The 23947-nt window shown below is 55.9% G+C and overlaps 2 protein-coding genes across 2 annotated transcripts in view; both read left to right on the top strand.

Annotated features, from left to right (window-relative positions):
* The window catches only part of LOC144738403 (histone-lysine N-methyltransferase 2B-like), a 54776-nt gene extending 53265 nt beyond the window's left edge, over nucleotides 1-1511 (top strand). The window contains exons 23-24 of the mRNA XM_078621439.1: nucleotides 443-580; nucleotides 1317-1511. Coding sequence (XP_078477565.1) covers nucleotides 443-580; nucleotides 1317-1511 — 333 coding nt within the window. The remainder of the gene's footprint in view (nucleotides 1-442; nucleotides 581-1316) is intronic.
* Nucleotides 1512-1549: 38 nt separating this feature from the next.
* On the top strand, nucleotides 1550-23947 carry LOC144738402 (uncharacterized). The gene is made up of 15 exons (XM_078621438.1): nucleotides 1550-1641; nucleotides 2134-2251; nucleotides 4993-5071; nucleotides 5416-5555; nucleotides 6527-6736; nucleotides 9082-13246; nucleotides 13754-13873; nucleotides 16936-17060; nucleotides 17600-18304; nucleotides 19212-19286; nucleotides 19935-20112; nucleotides 21585-21695; nucleotides 22533-22616; nucleotides 23108-23237; nucleotides 23442-23947. Exons 1-15 carry the CDS (start codon nucleotides 1558-1560, stop codon nucleotides 23715-23717), a joined length of 6600 nt encoding a protein of 2199 aa, XP_078477564.1. The 5' UTR covers nucleotides 1550-1557; the 3' UTR covers nucleotides 23718-23947.

Here is a 23947-nt window from a genome sequence, read left to right as displayed (position 1 = left end):
GTGACTATTATCTGAACCGGTCCTGGGCCTCCCCTAGGTCGACTCAGCCTGAAATGAGTACCTGGTGCGGTGTGTAAACATCGCCACTAGGGAGACAAAGGCGGCCGGGCGTGGTGCTGGCCACCCGCCCCCTCGTGTGCCGTGCCGGCCTTCATAGGTGCTCGCTAACAGCACTTGCCCCTACAGTTTGTTAAGGCTACACGGGGGATCTTTATCTTTGTGTCTGTGTGTGTCTGTGTCTCTGTGACTGTGTGTGTGTGTGTCTATGTGTCTGTGTGTGACTGTGTGTCTGTGTGTGTCTGTGTGTCTGTGTGTGTCTGTGTGTAGGAGGCAGGCAGGCTACTCTACGCAGGACAGAACGAGTGGCTGCATGTGAACTGTGCTCTCTGTGTGTGTGTGTGTGTCTGTGTGTGTCTGTCTGTCTGTGTGTGTCTGTGTGTAGGAGGCAGGCAGGCTACTCTACGCAGGACAGAACGAGTGGCTGCATGTGAACTGTGCTCTCTGGTCCGCTGAGGTGGTGGAGGAAGCGGGCGGAGCGCTGAGGAACGTCCACGCAGCCATCACTCGCGGGAAGCTCATGGTGACTACACTACACACTACACTATATACTACACTACACTATATACTACACTACACACTACACTATATACTACACTACACTATACACTACTACACTACACACTACATACTACACTACACACTACACTACACACTACATACTACACTACACTATACACTACGTTATATACTACACTATATACTACACTATATACTACACTATACACTACACTATACACTACACTATATACTACACTACACACTACACTATATACTACACTACACACTACACTATATACTGCACTACACACTACACTATATACTACACTACACACTACACTATATACTACACTACACTATACACTACGTTATATACTACACTATATACTACACTACACTATATACTACACTACACACTACACTATACACTACGTTATATACTACAAGCTCATGGTGACTACACTACACACTACACTATATACTACACTACACACTACACTATATACTACACTACACACTACACTATATACTACACTATACACTACACTATACACTACACTACACTATACACTACACACTACACTATATACTACACTACACACTACACTATACACTACGATCAGTGTGAAGGTCTCTCTAACCCCCCCCCCCCCCCCGTGACCCCCACCCCCCCGTGACCCCCCCCGTGACCCCCCCCGTGACCCCCCGTGACCCCCCCGTGACCCCCACCCTCCCCCCCCCGTGACCCCCCCCCGTAGCGCTGTGAGCTTTGTCAGAAGCAGGGTGCCACGGTGGGCTGTTTCCTGACGGCCTGTGCCAGCAACTTCCACTACATGTGTGCACGTCGCGCCCAATGCTGCTTCCAGCAGGACAAGCAGGTCTTCTGTACCCGCCACGCCTCGCTCGTCACCACGCGGGTGAGAGAGACACACAGACACACACAGACACAGTGAGACAGAGACACACAGACACACACACAGAGACACACACACACACTACATGTGTGCACGTCGCGCCCAATGCTGCTTCCAGCAGGACAAGCAGGTCTTCTGTACCCGCCACGCCTCGCTCGTCACCACGCGGGTGAGAGAGACACACAGAGACACACACACACACAGACACACAGACACAGTGAGACAGAGACACACACAGAGACACACACAGACACACACTGCACGTCTTTGTGTGTCTCTGTGTGTCTCTGTGTGTCTCTGTGTGACTCTCTGTGTGTCTCTGTATCTCACTATGTGTGTCTCTGTGTGGGTCTCTGTGTGTCTGTGTGTGTCTCTGTGTGTGTCTCTCTGTCTCACTGTGCCTGTCTGTCTCACTGTGCCTGTCTCTGTGTCTGTCTCTGTGTGTGTGTCTCTGTCTCTGTGTGTGTCTCTCTCTGTGTGTGTGTCTCTGTGTGTGTCTCTGTGTGCCTCTCTGTCTCACTGTGTCTCTGTGTGTGTGTGTCTGTGTGTGTCTCTGTGTGTATGTCTCTGTGTGTCTCTGTGTCTCACTGTGTGTGTCTCTGTGTCTCTGTGTGTGTCTCTGTGTGTGTCTCTGTGTGTGTGTCTCTCTGTGTGTCTGTAGACGCTGTGTGAGGGAGACTTTGCCGTGTCTCGCCGAGTCTTCGTGCAAGTCGAGGGTTTGGCCCTCAAGAAGAAATTCCTCCACGGCATCAGCCCGGAGTCCGTGCGGATGATCATCGGTACGCACAGACACACACAGACACACACACACACACAGACACACACACACAGACACACAGACACGCACGCACAGACACGCACGCACAGACACGCACACACAGACACGCACACACACACAGACACGCACACACAGACACGCACACACAGACACGCACACACACACAAGCACACACACACACACAGACACACACACACAGACACACAGACACACACAGACACACACACACAGACACACACACACACACACAGACACACACACACAGACACACACACAGACACGCACGCACAGACACGCACGCACAGACACGCACACACACACAGACACGCACACACACACAGACACGCACACACAGACACGCACACACAGACACGCACACACAGACACGCACACACAGACACGCACACACAGACACACACACAGACACACACAGGCACGCACACACAGGCACGCACACACAGGCACGCACACGCACGCACAGACACGCACAGACATTCACAGACATTCACAGACACGCACTCATGTACACGCGCAGACACACGCACGTACACCCATGCTCACACACAGACACGCACTCGCACACACACGTACACACGCACATACACACGCACATACACACGCACTCGCACGTACGTGTGTGTCTGTGTGCGTGTGTCTGTTTCTGTGTGTGTCTGTGTTTGTGTCTGTGTGTGTGTGTGTGTCTGTATCCTGTAAAACAACCCCCTACCTCCTCGCGGTGCCGGACGGGCAACGCTGTCGTGGACAGTGCTGTGGGGGGAGGGCCAATTCAGATTGGCCTTTCCCTACATGGCATCTGTGACCACCACAGTGGCCAAATGGGGGCTCTGGACAGGTGTGAGGGGCTGGTAACACCTCTACCTTTAATAAATTACCACTAAACCACGTCTAAAATATCTAATTAATAAGCTTGTGCCGGAGGCCCCGGGGGGACAGGCGTCTATGACGTCTCCTGGCCCAACCCCATTTGGCGGAGCCAGGAGACTGAATGTTTACCCTCGGGGCTCCTCCAGAAACAACAAAAAGCCACTTCGTGTGGCCACGTGGAATGTTCGAACGCTCACTGCGGAGGAGAGGCTGCCACTCCTCTGTCGGGAGCTGGACCGGTACCGCCTGGATCTTTGTGGCATTCAGGAGGTCTGGTGGACCGGCTCTGGCTCCTGCCACCATGAGGGGTGGACAGTTTTCCACTCGGGGCAGGAGACTGCCAAACAACAGGGTGTGGCTCTTCTTCTGAACAAAAGAATGAAGGGGGCGTGGGAGCGTGGTGGTGAGGTGTGGAAAGCTGTAAGCCCCAGGCTACTTTGGGCTCGTTTTCCCATCAACCGGAAGCGAGGAGTGGTGGTCGTGGTTACTTATGCCCCCACAGAAGACGAACATCCGTGGAGGGATGCAGGCAAGGCCGATGAGTCGGATGCCTTCTATGACCTCCTGTCACAGGTGTTGGCTAAAGTGGCCCCTCGGGATAGTCATCTTGTTGGGTGACTTCAATGCCTGAGTTGGCCATGATGCTGGCACCTGGTCTGGAGTGATTGGAAGGCATGGGCCAGATCAGCTCAATAACAACGGTAGGAGGCTGCTAGATTTTTGTGCAGCCCATGGGCTTGTAATTACCAACACGCTCTTCCGGCATCAGCGCATCCACACAACATCATGGATGCATGCCGGGTCCAAGCAAGAACATCTGCTGGACTACATAGTGACGGACCAGCGGATGCGAGCCCATGTCCTTGACACCAGGACCTACCGTGGAGCTGATCTATCCTCTGACCATCGACTAGTCATCTGTAAGATGCGCCTGCCATTCTTCCACTCCGGTGGTGGGTGTACACCCTGGACCTCATTGAAATCTAAGGTGGCCTGGTCTCAGCTAGCTGATTAAAGTTGCAAGCGAGAATTTCATCATCGCTTGCGGCTGGGGTTGGCATCGTCCCCCACTCCTCCTGATGTCGAAGGTAAATGGGCGAGGTTTAGGACTGACTCAGGCAGCTGCAATGGCTGCTTTGGGTACACGGTCCAGACCTCCCCAGAGACCCTGACTGACAGAGGAGGTGTTCAAGCTGGCTGAGAAAAAGCGACAGGCCCACTCTCATCGGCTACAGCATCCCACGTCGGAGAATGAGGAGGCTTACCGAAGCCTTCGCTCGGAGGTTCGGAGAGCCGTGAGGCGCTGCAAGGATGGGTGGTGGTCGCGGGTTGCTGAGGAGATGGAATCTGCCTCAATAGCCCGCGATCACAAATCACTATTTAATTCCATCAAAAAAGTAACCTGCAGCACCACACCTATTACCATCATTAGGGGAAAAACTGTGATCCAATCTTCTTGGTTCTTTCGGTAAATCACGTAGAAGGGAAGTAATAAAATAATAAAAACAAAACATAATTAAATAATTCTCACGATGCAAGCAGCCGCCCTCACCTGAGGACGGCTGCTTGCGTTGTGGCCGAAACGTCGTGAGAATTATTTTATTATGTTTTTTTATTACTTCCCTTCTACGTGACTTTACCGAAAGAACCAAGAAGATGAATCCCTGCAGTCACGAAAGCTTTAAATCGAAATGTGATCCAATCTTCGACCACCAGGAACAGTGGCGAATGGCGGTTGTTGTTGTCTATGTGTGTGTGTGTTTCTGTGTGTGTGCTTGTGTCTGTGTGTGTGTCTGTGTGTGTGTCTATGTGTGTGTGTATCTATGTGTGTGTCTGTGTGTGTGTATCTGTCTGCAGGCTCTCTCACTATCGATGCCCTGGGAGTCCTAACAGAGCTGTCAGAGTGCGATGGCTTCCTCTACCCCATTGGATACACGTGAGACACACCGCTTAGACACACACAGACAGACATAGACACATACACACACAGACAGACACACACAAAGACACAGACAGACATAGACACACACACACATAGACACACACATAGACACACACACACACACATAGACACACACACACATAGACACACAAACACAGACACACACATACATAGACACACACATAGATGCACACAGACACACACACATAGACACACACACATAGACACACACACATAGACACTGCTGTATATGTGGGGGTCTTGAAAAAAAATGTATTAAATGAAAAAATACGTACTTATCTAAAATGATGCTAATGCATGTGATTGTCTATGTGTAGGTGTCGTCGCGTCTACTGGAGCACGGTCCACGCTGGGCGCCGCTGCGTCTACACTTGCCGCATTCTCGAGTTCCGACCCAAACCCGCGGCTCCGGACGTGAATAGCACCCAGTCACACAGCACGGAGACGCACACACGGGGTGAGCGCCACACACACACACAGGCACACACAGGCACGCACAGGCACACACACACAGGCACACACAGGCACGCACAAGCACACACGGGGTGAGCGCCACACACACACACAGGCACACACAGGCACGCACACACAGGCACGCACACACAGGCACACACAGGCACACACAAGCACACACGGGGTGAGCGCCACACACACACACAGGCACACACAGGCACACACAGGCACACACAGGCACACACAAGCACACACGGGGTGAGCGCCACACACACACACAGGCACACACAGGCACACACAGGCACACACAAGCACACACGGGGTGAGCACCACGCACGCACAGGCACACACGCACAGGCACACACGGGGTGAGCACCACACACACACACAGGCACACACAGGCACGCACAGGCACGCACACACAGGCACACACAGGCACACACAGGCACACACAAGCACACACGGGGTGAGCACCACGCACGCACAGGCACACACGCACAGGCACACACGGGGTGAGCACCACGCACACACAAGCACACACGGGGTGAGCGCCACACACACACACAGGCACACACAGGCACGCACAGGCACGCACAAGCACACACGGGGTGAGCACCACGCGCGCACAGGCACACACACGCACAGGCACACACGCGGTGAGCACCACGCACACACAAGCACACACGCACAAGCACACACGGGGTGAGCACCACGCACGTACAGGCACGGGGGGGGGGAGGTCCAGTCTCGTGCAGTCGTAGTGGGGGTCCATGCGTGGTGGGGGGGGGCAGCTCTCCCCGTGATCGTCTTGCCCAGCGGGGGTCGGTCTCACGGTTTGGCGAGCGCCGGCGGCACCGGGACGACGCCGCAGCAGCCGGGACGGCTTGCGGTGTCCTCCCTGCGACGTGCGCGAGAGGGGGTCGTGGGCGTCCCTCACCGCACGCTCTGACTCCCCCTCCCCTCCCCGGGACCCAGACGACGCGGCCGGGACGGTCGAGACGGTGCCGGCGCTGGCGACGTTGGCGGCCGCCGCCGCCGCCAACGTCGGAGGGGCCGGGCCCTCCGCCGAGGCCTGCGGCAAGGCCCCGGCAATCGGAAAGTCCCCGGGGTCTCCGCGCGGCGGCGGCGGTGACGGCGGAGCCGCTGCGGCAAAGGCCGCTGCCGTGGCCTCGTACGAAAACCCTGGTGAGGATACACACACAGCAGCAAATATACGCTGCACTATACACTACACTACATTATAAACTATTACTACACTACATTATACACTACTACACTACACTGTATACTACACTACTACACTACACTATACACTACTACACTACATTATATACTACGACACTACATCATATACTACTACTACACTACATTATACACTACTACACTACATTATATACTACTACACTACATTATATACTACTACACTACATTATTTACTACTACACTACATTATATACTACTACACTACACTACACACTACTACACTACACTACACACTACTACACTACATTATATACTACGACACTACATCATATACTACTACTACACTACATTATACACTACTACACTACATTATACACTACTACACTACACACTACTACACTACACACTACTAGACTACACTATACACTACACTATACACTATACTATTTGGTTATTTCGGTAAAGTCACGTAGGTAGAAAATAAAATAAAACTAAAAATTACAAATCACGACGTTTCGATCGCAACACAAGAGGTCGTCCTCCGGCGGGAAAAATCATCCAGCAGTGGAACTGCTGAACCAGGAACAAACACAGCGAGAGAGCCGCTACACCGAGGTTGTCAGCTGTCTTCTTGGTTCTTTCGGTAAAGTCACGTAGAAGGGAAGTAATAAAATAATAAAAATAAAAGATAAAACGTAATATTGTTTTATTTTTATTATTTCATTACTTCCCTTCTACGTGATGACTTTACCGAAAGAACCAAGAAGATGAATCCCTGCAGTTACGAAAGCTTTAAATCGAAAAATCATGTCAGCTGTGTTAATAGGGGAGATTAGGGAGAGAGAGATTAGCATGAAATGAGCTTCCGTCGCCGCATTAACACAGCTGACGTGCTCCCGTGCGGAAATGGATTCCTTTCCAGCTCAGACCTCGCCTGCTTGCCCATCACCACATGTATATGTAGTGCTGCACTCGGCACGACAGCTTCTGGCTTTTCTTTCTCACTTTATTCCGCAAACACCGATCAACATTCCTCCTCCGCGCTCTCCGCTCGCTCGCTCCGCGTCGCTCGCTCCGCGTCTCTCACTCTGCCGACTCTCCTCTCCACTCTCTCCGGCACACTCCAGCCGCTCTTTATCGGCTTTTTCGTCACACTCAGTCGCTCTTTATCGGCTTTTCCGTCACACTCAGTCGCTCTTTATCGGCTTTTTCGTCACACTCAGTCGCTCTTTATCGGCTTTTTCGTCACACTCCAGTCGCTTTCTGCTGGCTTCTCCACTGCTACCCTACACTTCTCCACTGCTACCCTACACCTCTCCACTGCTACCCTACACTTCTCCACTGCTACTCTGTACTTCTCCACTGCTACCCTACACTTCTCCACTGCTACCCTACACTTCTCCACTGCTACCCTACACCTCTCCACTGCTACCCTACACTTCTCCACTGCTACCCTACACCTCTCCACTGCTACCCTACACTTCTCCACTGCTACCCTACACTTCTCCACTGCTACCCTACACCTCTCCACTGCTACCCTACACTTCTCCACTGCTACCCTACACTTCTCCACTGCTACCCTACACTTCTCCACTGCTACCCTACACCTCTCCACTGCTACCCTACACTTCTCCACTGCTACCCTACACTTCTCCACTGCTACCCTACACTTCTCCACTGCTACCCTACACTTCTCCACTGCTACCCTACACCTCTCCACTGCTACCCTACACTTCTCCACTGCTACCCTACACTTCTCCACTGCTACCCTACACCTCTCCACTGCTACCCTACGCTTCTCCACTGCTACCCTACACCTCTCCACTGCTACCCTACACCTCTCCACTGCTACCCTACACCTCTCCACTGCTACCCTACGCTTCTTCACTGCTACCCTACACTTCTCCACTGCTACCCTACACCTCTCCACTGCTACCCTACACTTCTCCACTGCTACACTATACACTACTACACACTACACTATACACTACACTATACACTACTATACTACACTATACACTACTACACTACTCACTACACACTACTACACTACTACACTACACTATACACTACTACACTATACACTACTACACTATACTACTACACTACTACACTACACTATACACTACACTATACACTACTACACTATACACTACTACACTATACACTACTACACTATACACTAATACACTACACTATACACTACTACACTATACACTACTACACTATACACTACTACACTACTACACTATACACTACACTATACACTACACTATACACTACACACTACACTATACTCTACAACCCCCCCCCGCGTGCCTCCCCAGGGAGCCCGCCCCGCCGAGCGTCTCACATCATCATGGTCAGCGACGAGTCGGTCTCCCCGGTGCGCCGGCGGATCCCCGCGCGAAAACCGCACTACCTCCTGTCGCCGCCGGCGCCGGCACGGCCACCGCGGATCACCGCCATCGCCGCCTCCTCCTCGTCCTCGTCCTCCTCGTCGTCCTCGTCGGCGTCGTCCGGCTCGACGTTGGTGTCTGTGCCCGTCGCCCATCACCACCTGCAGCAGCAGCCGCAGCAGCAGCAGCCGCAGCAGGAGAAGCAGCCGCAGCAGCAGCAGCAGGAGAAGGGGACACCACTGGGCAGGAGTCTAACTCAGCAGCCTGAGCTGCACAGGAGCAGCGAGCGCTCGCTGCTGCCTTGCGGTGGTGACGGTGTCGGTGGTGGTGTTGGTGGTGGTGTTGGTGTCGTTGGTGGTGGTGGTGGTGTCTCCGTTGAGGAGGGGCTGGCCGATTGCCTTGATTTGGTCGGGCTGCTCAACCACGATCATCATCATCAGCAGCTACATCATCAGCAGCAGCAGCTACATCAGCAGCAGCAGCTACATCAGCAGCAGCAGCTACATCAGCAGCAGCATCAGGCAAGGCCTCTGAATGCCCTCTGTGGAAAATCCGAGCCTCCCGCTCCTCCTCCTCATCCTCCAACGGGCGACGAGGAGATGCCCCCCCCCCACCACCACGCTGCTGCCCCCCCCCACCAATCTCCCCCGACCACCACCGCCCACCACCACCAGCCGGACTGCGAGCTGTCTGCGCTCGCCCCGTTCAGCTCTCCCGACCTGCAGCTGCTGAGCGTCGTGGCCATGTCCATCGGGGGGGCGGCGGGGGGCGGTGACGGCGAGGCTCTCGCGCCGCTCCCCACCGACGTCGGGGAGACGTCGGCGGCGTCGCCGCGGGACCCGGCGGCCACGGCGGGGTCCGTCGTTTCGGCCAGGTACCAGTTTGCGTTAGAGGAGCTGGCCGCGGACAGGGAGGAGGACGACCTGGAGCGGCGCGTTGCCCCCCCCCCGGCCGCCCTCCTCGCCCCTCCGCCCGGGCAGCTCCCGTACCGCCCCGGCGGCGGCGGCCTTCCCTCCGGTCGCCACGGCGACGAGGCCTCGGCGGAGGCGTCGGCGGCGGCGGCGCTGGCCGACCCGGAGCTCCACCTCCTGTTGGACGAGATGCTGCAGCAGCAGCTGCTACAGCAGCAGCTGCATCAGCAGCAGCAGCATCAGCAGCTACAGCTGCAGCAGCAGCAGCAGGGTGACAACGACGATGCGGCTCCAGCGGCAGCTCCGATTCCTTCCTCTGACGACGACGAGGGCGGCGGCTGCGGTGGCCGCTACTCCGCTTTGCCGCGCCTCGTCTTCTCCGACGTCGGCGCCGCCAACGCCGTCACCGCCGGCGATCATCGCTCGCCGCCGCTACCGGCGCAGGAGGAGGGGGAGACGCGGATCGGCGGGCAGGTGGATGGCGCGGACGACGACGGCGAGGACAACGGCGCTGGCGACGGTGACGGCGAGGCGGCGTCCGCAAGCGGCAGCGGTGCCGGTAGCGCCGGCGCATCGACGACGCCAACGCCGGTCGCGGCGTCACCGGCGGCTGCGGCAATGGAGCGACGTGCGGCCGGGACGACGGCCGTCAAGGCCTCCGACGGTCGTGGTGACAGTGACGGTGACGGTGCCACCGCCGCCGCTAATGACGCCGCTACCGCCGGTAGTTGCGGTGTTGCCGGTGACGCTGCCGCTGCGGCTACTTCTGCGGCTACTTCTGCCACTACATCTGCGGCTACTTCTGCCGCTACATCTGCCACTACTTCTGCCACTACTTCTGCGGCTACTTCTGCGGCTACTTCTGCGGCTGGCAGTGGCCACGGCGGCGATGCCACCACCACCTCCACCTCTTTCCACCTGCCGGTCTCCATTGCCCAGCTGCTGCTCACGGACCCCAAACTTCAGTCGAGCTTCGTGGACCTCCGGCGAGCCGGGGATGGCGCCGGCGGCGCCGCCAGCGGCCGGCAGCTGCGCCGCACCCACAGCCTCGACTGCCGCGCCGGCAACGCCCGTGGTGGCGCTTCTGGCGGTGGCGGCGGTTCCGGCGTGGTAGGGAGAGCGGAGCCGATCGGTCGCCGTAGTCGGAGCGTTCCAGCTGCGGCGGCGGAGGCGGTTGCCACGGCCGCGGCTGTCGCCGTGGCAACTCGCCACGGCAACCCCTTGCGCGAGGAGGAAGAGGCGGAGGAGGAGGAGGGGCCAGGGGAAAATTCTGTGGCGACCGCGGTTACCGTGGCGACTGCGGGGACCGTTTCAACTTCAAGTAATGCGGAAACTTCGGGGACCGTGGCGACCGCGGCGGTTACCGTGGCGACTACGGGGACCGCGGTTACCGTGGCCACTACGGGGACCGCGGTTACCGTGGCGACTACGGGGACCGCGGTTTCCGTGGCCACTACGGGGACCGCGGTTACCGTGGCGACTACGGGGACCGCGGTTACCGTGGCGACCACGGGGACCGCTGCAATTTCAAGGACCGCGGAAACTCCGGTTACCGCGGCGACCGCGGTTGCCGCGGCGACCGCGCCGACACTCGCGGCTCCTTCCACGGCGACGTGGACCCTCCCGACGGCGGCGTGCGTCGTCCCGTTCACCGCGGCGCCGCCGATGTTCACGCTCTCATCGCCGGGCCTCACCTGGTCGTTCGCACCGCCGCCGCCACCGCCGCCGCCGCTCCCCAACGGCCACGGAGCGCCGGCGGTGACCTCGGCGGTTCCCTCGCCGGGGCCGCCCGACGCTCCGCCCCCGACCCTCCCCCCGCCCCGGGTCTTCCTCGTCTCGGCCGACGGCTCCGGCGCCAGCCTCGTGTCCCCGCCGGCGCCTCCTCCGCCGTTCCTCGGCAAGATGCCGGACGGCGCCGCTCAGCCGGCGTCGCGGCCGACGCCGCAGCCGCTGGTGCTGTTCGGCAGCCAGCACCGGCAGTACCACCAGCACCAGCTGCTCGCCGGCGTGGGCGGCGCCAGCGTGGGGGCCGCCGGCAACTCCAACGTGACCATCATCTCTCTGCCTTCGTCCATGATGCACCAGCACCACCAGCAGCAGCACCAGCTGATGATGTCGCCCGAGGCCGCCGCTGGTTTTGACCGCGGCGGTGGCGGCGGTGCCGGCAACTTCATGCTGCGCTTCCTGGCAGTCGGCTCGCCGCTCAACTTCGCGCAGCCGGCGCCGGCGGTCGGTCCGCCGCCGCCGCCACCGCCTCCCAGCATTGCCAAAACCCTGCAGCAACAGCAACAGCAGCAGCAGCAACAGCAGCAGCAGCAACAGCAGCTGCAGCAACAGCAGCAGCAACAACAGCAGCAGCAACTACAGCAGCTGCAGCAGCAACAGCAGCAGCTGCAGCAGCAGCGGCAGCAGTTTGCCGCGATGTCGGGGCTCTACGGCGTCGGTGCCAGGCCGGCGCCGGATCCGTCGCGCAGTTGCTTCGGGTTCGGCGGCGGCGGCGTCACCACCACCACGATGATGAGCGCCACGACCACGACCACCAGCGTCGGCATAGGCGTCACCACCACCACCACCGCAGCAGCAGCAGCAGGATGTGGGCGGCTAGCACCCGGCGGCGGTGCCGGTTGTGGTGGTAGTAGTACCGCCACTACCGCCTCCTCCCTGTGGAACCCGTTTGGCGCGGCGCTGGCAGCTGCCGCCGCCGCCGCCACCACCACGACCACCGCCACCACCGCCACCACCACGAGGCGTCCGAAGCCCAAACAACAACCGCAGCAGCAGCAGCAGCAGCCACCGACGACGCAGCAGCAGCAGCAGCTGCAGCATCAGCAGCAGCTACAACAGCTGCAGCAGCAGCAGAAGGCATCAAACGCCAGGGCGCCGATGCCGGCGCCGTCGGCTGTGCCGTCGTTTGCCCCGGCAGGCAAGCTGGCGGAGAGCTGCCAGCTGGGACTGGAATCGCTGTGCAGAGTATTCCGCGCCGGCGGCGACTTCCTGCCGTTGCCCTCGAAGCAGCAGCAGCAGCAGCAGCCTCCTGCTGCGGCTGCTCCAGCTGCGGCTGCTGCTGCTGCGGGAGACGCAAGGGGCAAGAAGAGGTGGAGGGACGAGGTCGCTGCTGGTGCCCGCGGCGGTGCCGGTGGCGTTGGTGGCGATGAGTCTGGGGCAGCGGGGACGCAGCACGGGTGAGTGAGGAGATGTGTGTTTGTGTGTCTATGTGTGTGTGTGTCTGTGTCTGTGTGTGTGGCTGTGTGTGTCTGTGTGTGTGGCTGTGTGTGTGTCTGAACAAAAGATTGAAGGGGGCGTGGCGGTGAGGTGTGGGAAGCTGTAAGCCCCAGGCCACTCTGTCGCTGTGAGTATTAGTCTCCTCTCGTGTGGTGGTGGTGGTGCTGACGACGATGATGATGATGACGATGATGACGACGATGACGATGATGATGATGACGATGTTGCTGTTGACGATGTTGCTGTTGACGATGATGACGATGATGACGATGTTGCTGACGATGATGACGATGTTGCCGATGATGATGATGATGCTGAAGATGATGACGATGTTGACGATGTTGCTGTTGATGATGATGCCGATGATGACGATGATGATGATGCTGAAGATGATGACGATGATGACGATGATGACGATGTTGACGATGTTGCTGTTGATGCCGATGTTGCTGTTGACGATGTTGCAGCAACAAGCGTGTCCGCATCAAGATGCCGTCGTTCAATCTGTCGGAATTTGGGGACACGGGAGACGAGGCAGAGGAGGAGGAAGATGACGACGACGATGAAGACGATGAGAGGGTGGAGAGGTGAAGCTCTCATCCACAACCCTCCACCACTACCACCATTACCTCCACTGCCATCACTACCACCACCACCTCCACCACTACCACCTACACCACTACCACCTCCACTACCACTACCACCTTTACCACCACCACCATCACCTCCACCACCACCACCTCCATCACTACCAACTCCACTACCACCACTACCACCTTTACCACCACCACCACCACCATCACCTCCATCACTACCACCTCCATCACTACCACCTCCACTACCACCACTACCACCACCACTACCACCTTTACCACTACCACCTCCACCACCACCACTACTACCACCACTACCACTTCCACCACCACCACTACCAACTCTATCACCTTCACCACTACCACCACCACCACTACCACCTTTACCACTAACACCTCCACCACCACCATCACCTCCATCACTACCACCTCCACTACCACCACTACCACCACCACTACCACCTTTACCACTACCACCACCATCACCTCCATCACTACCACCTGATTCTAGATTTGAAGCTTTTGTGACTGCAAGGATTCATATTCTTAGGTTTTTTCGGTAAAGTCACGTAGGTAAAAAATTAATGAAAGTAAAATAGAAATACAATTAAAATCACGACGTTTCGGAGGCAACACAAACTTTCGTCTTCAGGTGCAGCGATTTCAGCCGCACCACCTCTACATAACAATAGGCCCAGTCAACCATTCTACACAACAAAGACTCATCTCCTGGCAGCGATTTCAGCCGCACCACCTCTACATAACAAAAGGCTCAGTCAACCATTCTACACAACAAAGACTCATTTCCTGGCAGCGATTTCAGCCGCACCACCTCTACATAACAAAAGGCTCAGTCAACCATTCTACACAACAAAGACTCATCTCCTGGCAGCGATTTCAGCCGCACCACCTCTACATAACAAAAGGCTCAGTCAACCATTCTACACAACAAAGACTCATTTCCTGGCAGCGATTTCAGCCGCACCACCTCTACATAACAAAAGGCTCAGTCAACCATTCTACACAACAAAGACTCATTTCCTGGCAGCGATTTCAGCCGCACCACCTCTACATAACAATAGTCTCAGTCAACCATTCTACACAACAAAGACTCATTTCCTGACAGCGATTTCAGCCGCACCACCTCTACATAACAAAAGGCTCAGTCAACCATTCTACACAACAAAGACTCATTTCCTGGCAGCGATTTCAGCCGCACCACCTCTACATAACAAAAGGCTCAGTCAACCATTCTACACAACAAAGACTCATTTCCTGGCAGCGATTTCAGCCGCACCACCTCTACATAACAATAGTCTCAGTCAACCATTCTACACAACAAAGACTCATTTCCTGACAGCGATTTCAGCCGCACCACCTCTACATAACAAAAGGCTCAGTCAACCATTCTACACAACAAAGACTCATTTCCTGGCAGCGATTTCAGCCGCACCACCTCTACATAACAATAGTCTCAGTCAACCATTCTACACAACAAAGACTCATTTCCTGACAGCGATTTCAGCCGCACCACCTCTACATAACAAAAGGCTCAGTCAACCATTCTACACAACAAAGACTCATTTCCTGGCAGCGATTTCAGCCCCACCACCTCTACATAACAAAAGGCTCAGTCAACCATTCTACACAACAAAGACTCATTTCCTGGCAGCGATTTCAGCCGCACCACCTCTACATAACAATAGTCTCAGTCAACCATTCTACACAACAAAGACTCATTTCCTGGCAGCGATTTCAGCCGCACCACCTCTACATAACAAAAAGGCTCAGTCAACCATTCTACACAACAAAGACTCATTTCCTGGCAGCGATTTCAGCCGCACCACCTCTACATAACAAAAGGCTCAGTCCCTTTCACACGAACCTTTACAGCAGCCGCACCTAGTTTACACAACAAAGGCTCATTCCTAACAGCGTGCTTCAGCCGCACCGAACCTCACAGAAATAATATTCAGGGCCTACCTTGGCTCCCCCCACCCTCAACCAGTATATATACAAGGACCGTTTTCTTGGAATCTCTCTCACTTGATACAGCCATCGTGCTGTGACAGTTCCACCTGAAGACGGAGGCTTGTGTTGCCTCCGAAACGTCGTGATTTTTATTTTATTTTAATTTTACTTTTATTAATTTTAATTTTTTACCTATGCGACTTTACCGAAAAAACCTAAGAATGTGTCTGTACTGTACGCGTTGTGATGTCCGCTGTACTGTACACAGCCCTCCTGGGTAATTGTAGATTTGAAGCTGACCAATGTCTCTCGTAGCCCGGCCACCACCCCAACACGTCCCATTCCCTGGCTACCACATTCAGATAATCCCCTCCCCCCCTAACTTGTATTTAAGGGTTGGTCTTTTCGAATTTTCCTCACTTGATGCAGTAATTTTAGCTGTGACGGTCCCACAGCTGATGATGGAGACTTGTCTTCTTGGTTCTTTCGGTAAAGTCACGTAGAAGGGAAGTAATAAAATAATAAAAACAAAACATAATAAAATAATTCTCACGACGTTTCGGCCACAACGCAAGCAGCTGCTTGCGTTGTGGCCGAAACGTCGTGAGAATTATTGTGAGAAGTATTTTATTATGTTTTGTTTTTATTATTTTATTACTTCCCTTCTACGTGACTTTACCGAAAGAACCAATAAGATGAATCCCTGCAGTCACGAAAGAAGCTTTAAATCTGAGACTTGTGTGTTGCCTCCGAAACGTTGTCGTGATTTTTATTATTTTATTTTTATTTTATTTTATTTTTTTACCTACACGGTGACTTTACCGAAAAAATCTGAGAGTATGTGAACCCCCTGGGTGAGTGGATGTGAGATGGCAGAGCCCGGCACACGCCGGCTGTTGTGTGTTGCTAGAGATTAGCGAGGGGTGAGTGCCCATCTCACACCTGTACCACCCTTGACCGCAGCGTCTCTCTCACTGTGGTTCATCCCGAATTGGCAGGTAGGAACTTGGTTGGACGGCGCATTCGTTGCACGACAGACAGATGTGCACGACAGACAGACACGTGTTTGTGTTTGTGTGCGTCAGGATGGGCGTCGTGAATCTGCCTGCCACCACCGCCACCACCACCGCCACCATGGCCACCACCGCCACCATGATCTCCTCTTGCAACTTCAGCACCCGCGCCGAGGAGCTGGCAGCCTTGTGTACACGTGAGACACACACACAGACACACACACAGACACACACATTGATACACACACGCACGCAGACACACACACACAGACACGCACGCACACACACACGCAGACACAGACACACACACACACAGACACACACACACACATGCACATTATCGTCGTGATCTGGGTTTGTAGAGTTGGTATTCTCAAAGTGCTCCACAGTGCGCCGTTCGTTGCCGGCAGCACTTGCCCCAACAGTCTGCCGAGTGCTATACGGGGGAGCTTTGTCTTTGTATCTCACTGATTAACACCCCCCTCCCTGCCTCCCCTCCCTGCCTCCCCTCCCTGCCTCCCCTCCCTCCACTCTCCTCCTTCCCCTCCCTCCCCTCCCTCCCTCTCCACCCTCCCCTCCCTCCCTCTCCTCCCTCCCTCCCTCCCTCCCTCACTCTCCTTCCTCTCCTCCCCTCCCTCTCCTCCCTTCACTCCCTCCCTCCCCTCCCTCCCTCCTTCCACTCCCTCCCCTCCCTCTCTCCCTCCCTCCCTCTCCACCCCCCCCCCCCGCCCCCCAGCGTGTGAGGAGGGCACCGATGAGGAGTCGTTCAACTCCCCGCTGCTGGCGCTGCTGCTGCGCCGCCAAGCTGCCGCTGAGCTCGAGGAGTCCCAGCGGCGCCAGCGGCTGAGGCAGCGGCGACACCACCGGCGACACCACCAGCACCACCAGCAGCTGCAGCAGCAGCAGCAGCACCACCAGCAGCAGCAGCTGCAGCAGAGCGGCAAGCGGCGGCGGCCGCAGCATGAGCCGCGTCGTCACGACGACTGCTACGACGACGACGACGATGACGGCTACGATGATGATGATGACGACGACAGCGACAGCGGCGATTGCGGAGATTTTGCTGCCGTTGGATCCACGTGGGATTGCCCCTCCTCCTCCTCCTCCCCCACCGCTGCCACCAAACCAGCAGCTCCCACCGCTGCCACCAAACCAATCCCCACCGCTGCCACCAAACCAGCTCCCACCGCTGCCACCAAACCAATCCCCACCGCTGCCACCAATTCGGCCCCCGCCAACGCCAACACGTCCGCCGTGGGGTCACCGCCGCCGCCGGGGTCGTTGCCGGGGTCGGGGTCGTTGCCGGGGTCGGGGTCGTTGCCGGGGTCGTCGGGGTCGTTGCCGGGGCGACCGCCCCCCCCCGGCGAGGCGGAGAAGCCCGGCCTCATCGTGGAGATCGCCAGCGACGACGGGTTTTTCGTGCGCTCGCACTCCGTGCACGGTGCCTACGCTCACCCTACGCTCACCCTATGCTCACCCTACGCTTACCCTACACTCACCCAATGCTCACCCAACACTCACTCACCTTACGCTCACCCTACGCTCACTCACCCACCACTCACCCACCACTCACCCAACACTCACCCTACACTCACCCTACACTCACCCTACGCTCACCCTACGCTCACCCAATGCTCACCCTATGCTCACCCTACGCTCACCCTACGCTCACCCTACGCTCACCCAACGCTCACCCAACACTCACCCTACACTCACTCACCCTACACTCACCCTACACTCACCCTACACTCACCCTACGCTCACCCTACGCTCACCCTACGCTCACCCAACGCTCACCCTACGCTCACCCTACGCTCACCCTACGCTCACCCTACGCTCACCCAGTGCTCACCCAGTGCTCACCCACCACTCACCCAGTGCTCACCCAACACTCACCCAACACTCACCCAGTGCTCACCCAACACTCACTCACCCAACACTCACTCACCCACCTCTCACCCAGTGCTCACCCAACACTCACCCAACACTCACCCAGCACTCACGCTCCGTGCACGGTGCCTACGCTCATGGTGGTGATGATGATAGTGGTAGTGGTGATGTTGATGATGATGGTGGAGATGATGGTGATGATGGTGATGATGATGATGGTGGTGGTGATGATAGTGATGATGATGATGGTGGAGATGATGGTGATGATGATGATGGTGGTGATGATGATGATGGTGGTGATGATGATGTTGGTGATGTTGATGGTGGTAGTGATGATGGTGATGATGGTGGTGGTGATGATGATAGTGATGATGATGTTGGTGATGTTGATGGTGGTGATGATGATGGTGATGATGGTGATGATGGTGATGATGATGACATCTCTCCCCCACCCACAGAAGCGTGGAAGGCGGTGACTGACGGGGTTTTGCAGCTCAGAAAGAAGTCTTGGCAGAGGCCGGTCATCTTTGACGGTAAACCACGGTCACGTGACACGTGTGTGTGTGTGTCTGTGTGTGTGTCTGTGTGTGTGTGTGTGTGTCTGTGTGTGTGTGTGTGTATCACTGTGTGTGTGTGTATCACTGTGTGTGTCACTGTGTATGTGTGTGTATCACTGTGTGTGTCACTGTGTGTGTGTGTGTCATTGTGTGTGTGTGTGTGTCACTGTGTGTGTCACTATGTGTGTGTCACTGTGTGTCACTGTGTGTGTGTGTCTATGTGTGTGTCACTGTGTGTCACTGTGTGTGTGTCTATGTGTGTGTCACTGTGTGTCACTGTGTGTGTGTGTGTGTCACTGTGTGTGTGTGTCTATGTGTGTGTCACTGTGTGTCACTGTGTGTGTGTGTCACTGTGTCACTGTGTGTGTGTGTCACTGTGTGTGTGTCACTGTGTGTGTGTCACTGTGTGTGTGTGTCACTGTGTGTGTCACTGTGTGTGTGTCACTGTGTGTGTCACTGTGTGTGTGTGTCACTGTGTGTGTGTGTCACTGTGTGTGTCACTGTGTGTGTCACTGTGTGTGTGTGTCACTGTGTGTGTGTCACTGTGTCTATGTGTGTGTGTGTCACTGTGTGTGTGTCACTGTGTGTGTGTCACTGTGTGTGTGTCACTGTGTGTGTCTCTAGGCCTGTGTGGGGTGCGTCTGCTGGGTCTGCGCCACGACTCGGTCTGCTTCCTGCTGGAGCAGCTCCCCGGCGCGTCTCGCTGCTGCGGCCACAACTTCCGCTTTCACCGTCGCTGCGCCCGCAACGCCGCCCTGCCTCTCAACGCCAGCGGCACGGCTCGCACCGAACCATTCGCCAGGTGCCCGGCTAGGTGCACGCACACACACACACAGACACAGACGCACACACACACACAGACACACACACAGACGCACACACACAGACGCACACACACAGACACACACACACAGACACACACACACAGACACAGACGCACACACACACACAGACACACACACAGACGCACACACACAGACGCACACACACAGACGCACACACAGACACACACACAGACACACGCACACACAGACGCACACACAGACACACTCACACACGCACGCACAGACACACACAGACACACGCCCTGCCGCTCAACGCCAGCGGCACCGCTCGCACAGAGCCCTTCAGCAGGTGGTGCCCGGCTAGGTGCATGCACAGACACACACAGACACAGGCAAAGATCCCCCGTATAGCCTTAACAGATTGTAGGGGCAAGTGCTGTTAGCGAGCACCTATGAAGGCCGGCACGGCACACGAGGGGGTGGGTGGCCAGCGCCACGCCCGGCCGCCTTTGTCTCTCCAGTGGCGATGTTTGCACACCGCACCAGGTACTCATTTAAGGCTGAGTTGACCTAGGGGAGGCCCAGGACCTGTTCAGATAATCGTCACTGGTGTTGGCCGTGAGCGGGAATCGAACTCGGGTCGCCAGGTTCATAGCGCAGCGTAGCGCTCACCACAACCCCACCGCTCCCCACATCACACACAGACACACGCGCACACGCACACAGACACACGCGCAGACACACAGACACGCAGACACACGCAGACACGCACATACGGAGACACGCAGACAGACACACTCTGCTACACGCACACACTCACACCTACACACACGCAAAGACACCCACAGGCACACAAAGACACATGCATACACACACACCTGCCCAGAGACACACAGACACACAGGTTCAACTTCCTGGTGTGTGTGTGTGTCTGTGCGGTGTGTCTGTGTGTGTGTGTGTCTATGCTAACGGTGTCTATGTGTGTGTGTCTGTGTGTGTGTGTGTCTCTGTCTCTGTGTGTCTGTGTATGTCTGTGTGTGTGTCTGTGTGTTTATGCTAACGGCGTGTCTGTGTGTGTTTGTGTGTCTCTGTGTGACTCTGTGTGTGTGTGTGTGTCTATGCTAACGATGTCTCTGTGTGTGTGTGTGTCTGTGTGTGTCTATGCTAACGGTGTGTGTGTCTCTGTGTGTGTGTCTCTCTCTGTGTGTGAGTCTATGCTAACGATGTCTCTGTGTGTGTGTGTCTGTGTGTGTGTGTGTGTGTATGCTAACGGTGTGTGTGTCTCTGTGTGTGTGTCTCTGTGTGTGTGTGTCTATGCTAACGGTCTCTGTGTGTGTGTGTCTCTGTGTGTGTCTCTGTGTGTCTCTGTGTGTGTCTGTGTGTGTGTGTGTGTCTCTGTGTCTCTGTGTGTGTGTATATGCTAACGACGTCTGTGTGTGTGTGTCTATGCTAACGGTGTGTGTGTGTGTCTCTGTGTGTGTGAGTGTAGCCGTGTCCCAGTGGACATGTTCAACTTCCTGGTGTCTCGTCACCGCCAGCGTCCGGAGGCGCAGCCTCACGAAGACGAAGACCTGGACGAGATGCAGCTCAAGTCGGCGCGGTACACACAGTCACACACACACAGACACACACACAGTCACACACACAGTCACACACACACAGTCACACACACAGTCACATACACACAGACACACACAGACACACACACACACACAGTCACACACACAGACACACACACTCACAGACACACACACAGACACACACACACACAGACACACACACACAGTCACACACACACTCACAGACACACACACAGACACACACACAGACACACACACACACCACAGACACACACAAACACACACACACAGACACACAGACACACACACAGACACACAGACACACACACACAGACACACACAGACACACTCACAGACACACACACAGACACACACACACACAGACACACACACACAGTCACACACACACAGTCACACACACAGACACACACACACACAGACACACACACAGACACACACACACACCACAGACACACACAGACACACACACACAGACACACAGACACACACACACAGAGACACACACACACACACAGACACCGCACACGCAGACAGACACCACACACACACAGACACAGAGACACCGCACTAAGTGGCGGTGACGTCACCACGACGCTTGTGCCAGGCTAGGTGCATGAGGAGGAGGTGTGTCCTCTGCTGACGTGTGTGTCACGTGTGTGTCACGTGTCCCGTGTCCCGTGTGTGTCACGTGTCCCGTGTGTGTCCCACGTTTGTGTCACGTGTCCCGTGTCACCCGTGTGTGTCCCGTGTCACACGTGTGTGTCCCGTGTCACACGTGTGTGTCCCGTGTCACACGTGTGTGTCCCGTGTCACACGTGTGTGTCACGTGTGTGTAGACGTGCCACGAGTCTGGATCTGCCCATGGCCATGAGGTTCCGGCACCTCAAGAAGACCTCCAAGGAAGCGGTGGGAGTCTACAGGTGAGTCACAGCGTGTGTGTGTGTGTGTCTGTGTGTGTGTCTGTGTGTGTGTGTGTCTGTGTGTGTGAGTGTGTGTGTCTGTGTGTGTGTGTGTGAGTGTGTGTGTGTGACTGTGTGTGTGTGTCTGTGTGTGTGTCTGTGTGTGTCTGTGTGTGTGTGTGTGACTGTGTGTCTGTGTGTGTGTGTGTCTGTGTGTCTGTGTGTGTGTGTGTGTGTGTCTGTGTGTGTGTGTGTGTGTGTGACTGTGTGTGTGTGTCTGTGTGTGTGTGTGTGTCTGTGTGTGTGTGTCTGTGTGTGTGTGTGTGTCTGTGTGTGTGTGTGTGTCTGTGTGTGTGTGTGTGTCTGTGTGTGTGTGTGTGTCTGTGTGTGTGTGTGTGTCTGTGTGTGTGTGTGTGTGTGAGTGTGTGTGTGTCTGTGTGTGAGTGTGTGTGTCTGTGTGTGTGTGTGTCTGTGTGTGTGTGTGTGTAACGGTGGTGGTGGTGGTGGTGCAGGTCTGGAATCCACGGACGAGGGCTGTTCTGCAAGCGCCCCATCGAGGCTGGCGAGATGGTGGTGGAGTACTCCGGCGTCGTCATCCGCTCCGTGCTGGCCGACAAACGCGAGAAATACTACGATGGGAAGGTGGCCAACACCACCAACAACACCACCACCACAACTAACACCACCACTACTAACACCACCAACACCACCACCAACACCGCTAACACCAACACCACCACTAACACCACCATGAACACCACCAACAACACCAACACCACCAACAACACCACCACTAACAACACCACCAACACCCCCACTAACCCCCCCCCCCCGCCCCCCCCCCAGGGCATAGGCTGCTACATGTTCCGCATGGACGACTACGAGGTGGTGGACGCCACGATGCACGGCAACGCAGCGCGCTTCATCAACCACTCGTGCGAGCCCAACTGCTACTCGCGCGTCATCAGCGTGGACGGAGCCAAGCACATCGTGATCCTGGCGCTGCGTCGCATCGCACGCGGCGAGGAGCTCACCTACGACTACAAGTTCCCGCTGGAGGACGCTCGCTCCAAGCTGCCATGCGACTGCGGGGCCAGGAGATGCCGCAAGTTCCTCAATTGAGTGGTGTGTGGGGTGGGGGGGGGGGTGGGGTAGGTGGGTGAGTGAGTGGGTTAGTGGGAGAGTGAGTGGGTAGGTGAGTGGGTGAGTGAGTAAGTGAGTGAGTGGGTAGATGAGTAAGTGAGTGAGTGGGTGAGTGAGTGAGTGAGTGGGTAGGTGAGTGGGTAGGTGAGTGGGTGAGTGAGTGAGTATGTGAGTGGGTGAGTGAGTGGGTGGGTGAGTGAGTGGGTGGG

This window comes from Lampetra planeri, chromosome 82, assembly GCF_965212315.1.
Source record: "Lampetra planeri chromosome 82, kcLamPlan1.2.h2, whole genome shotgun sequence".
NCBI classification, from domain to species: Eukaryota; Metazoa; Chordata; class Hyperoartia; order Petromyzontiformes; family Petromyzontidae; genus Lampetra; species Lampetra planeri.
Note: the sequence above shows the minus strand (reverse complement) of the source record. Positions and strands in the feature narration are given on the sequence as shown.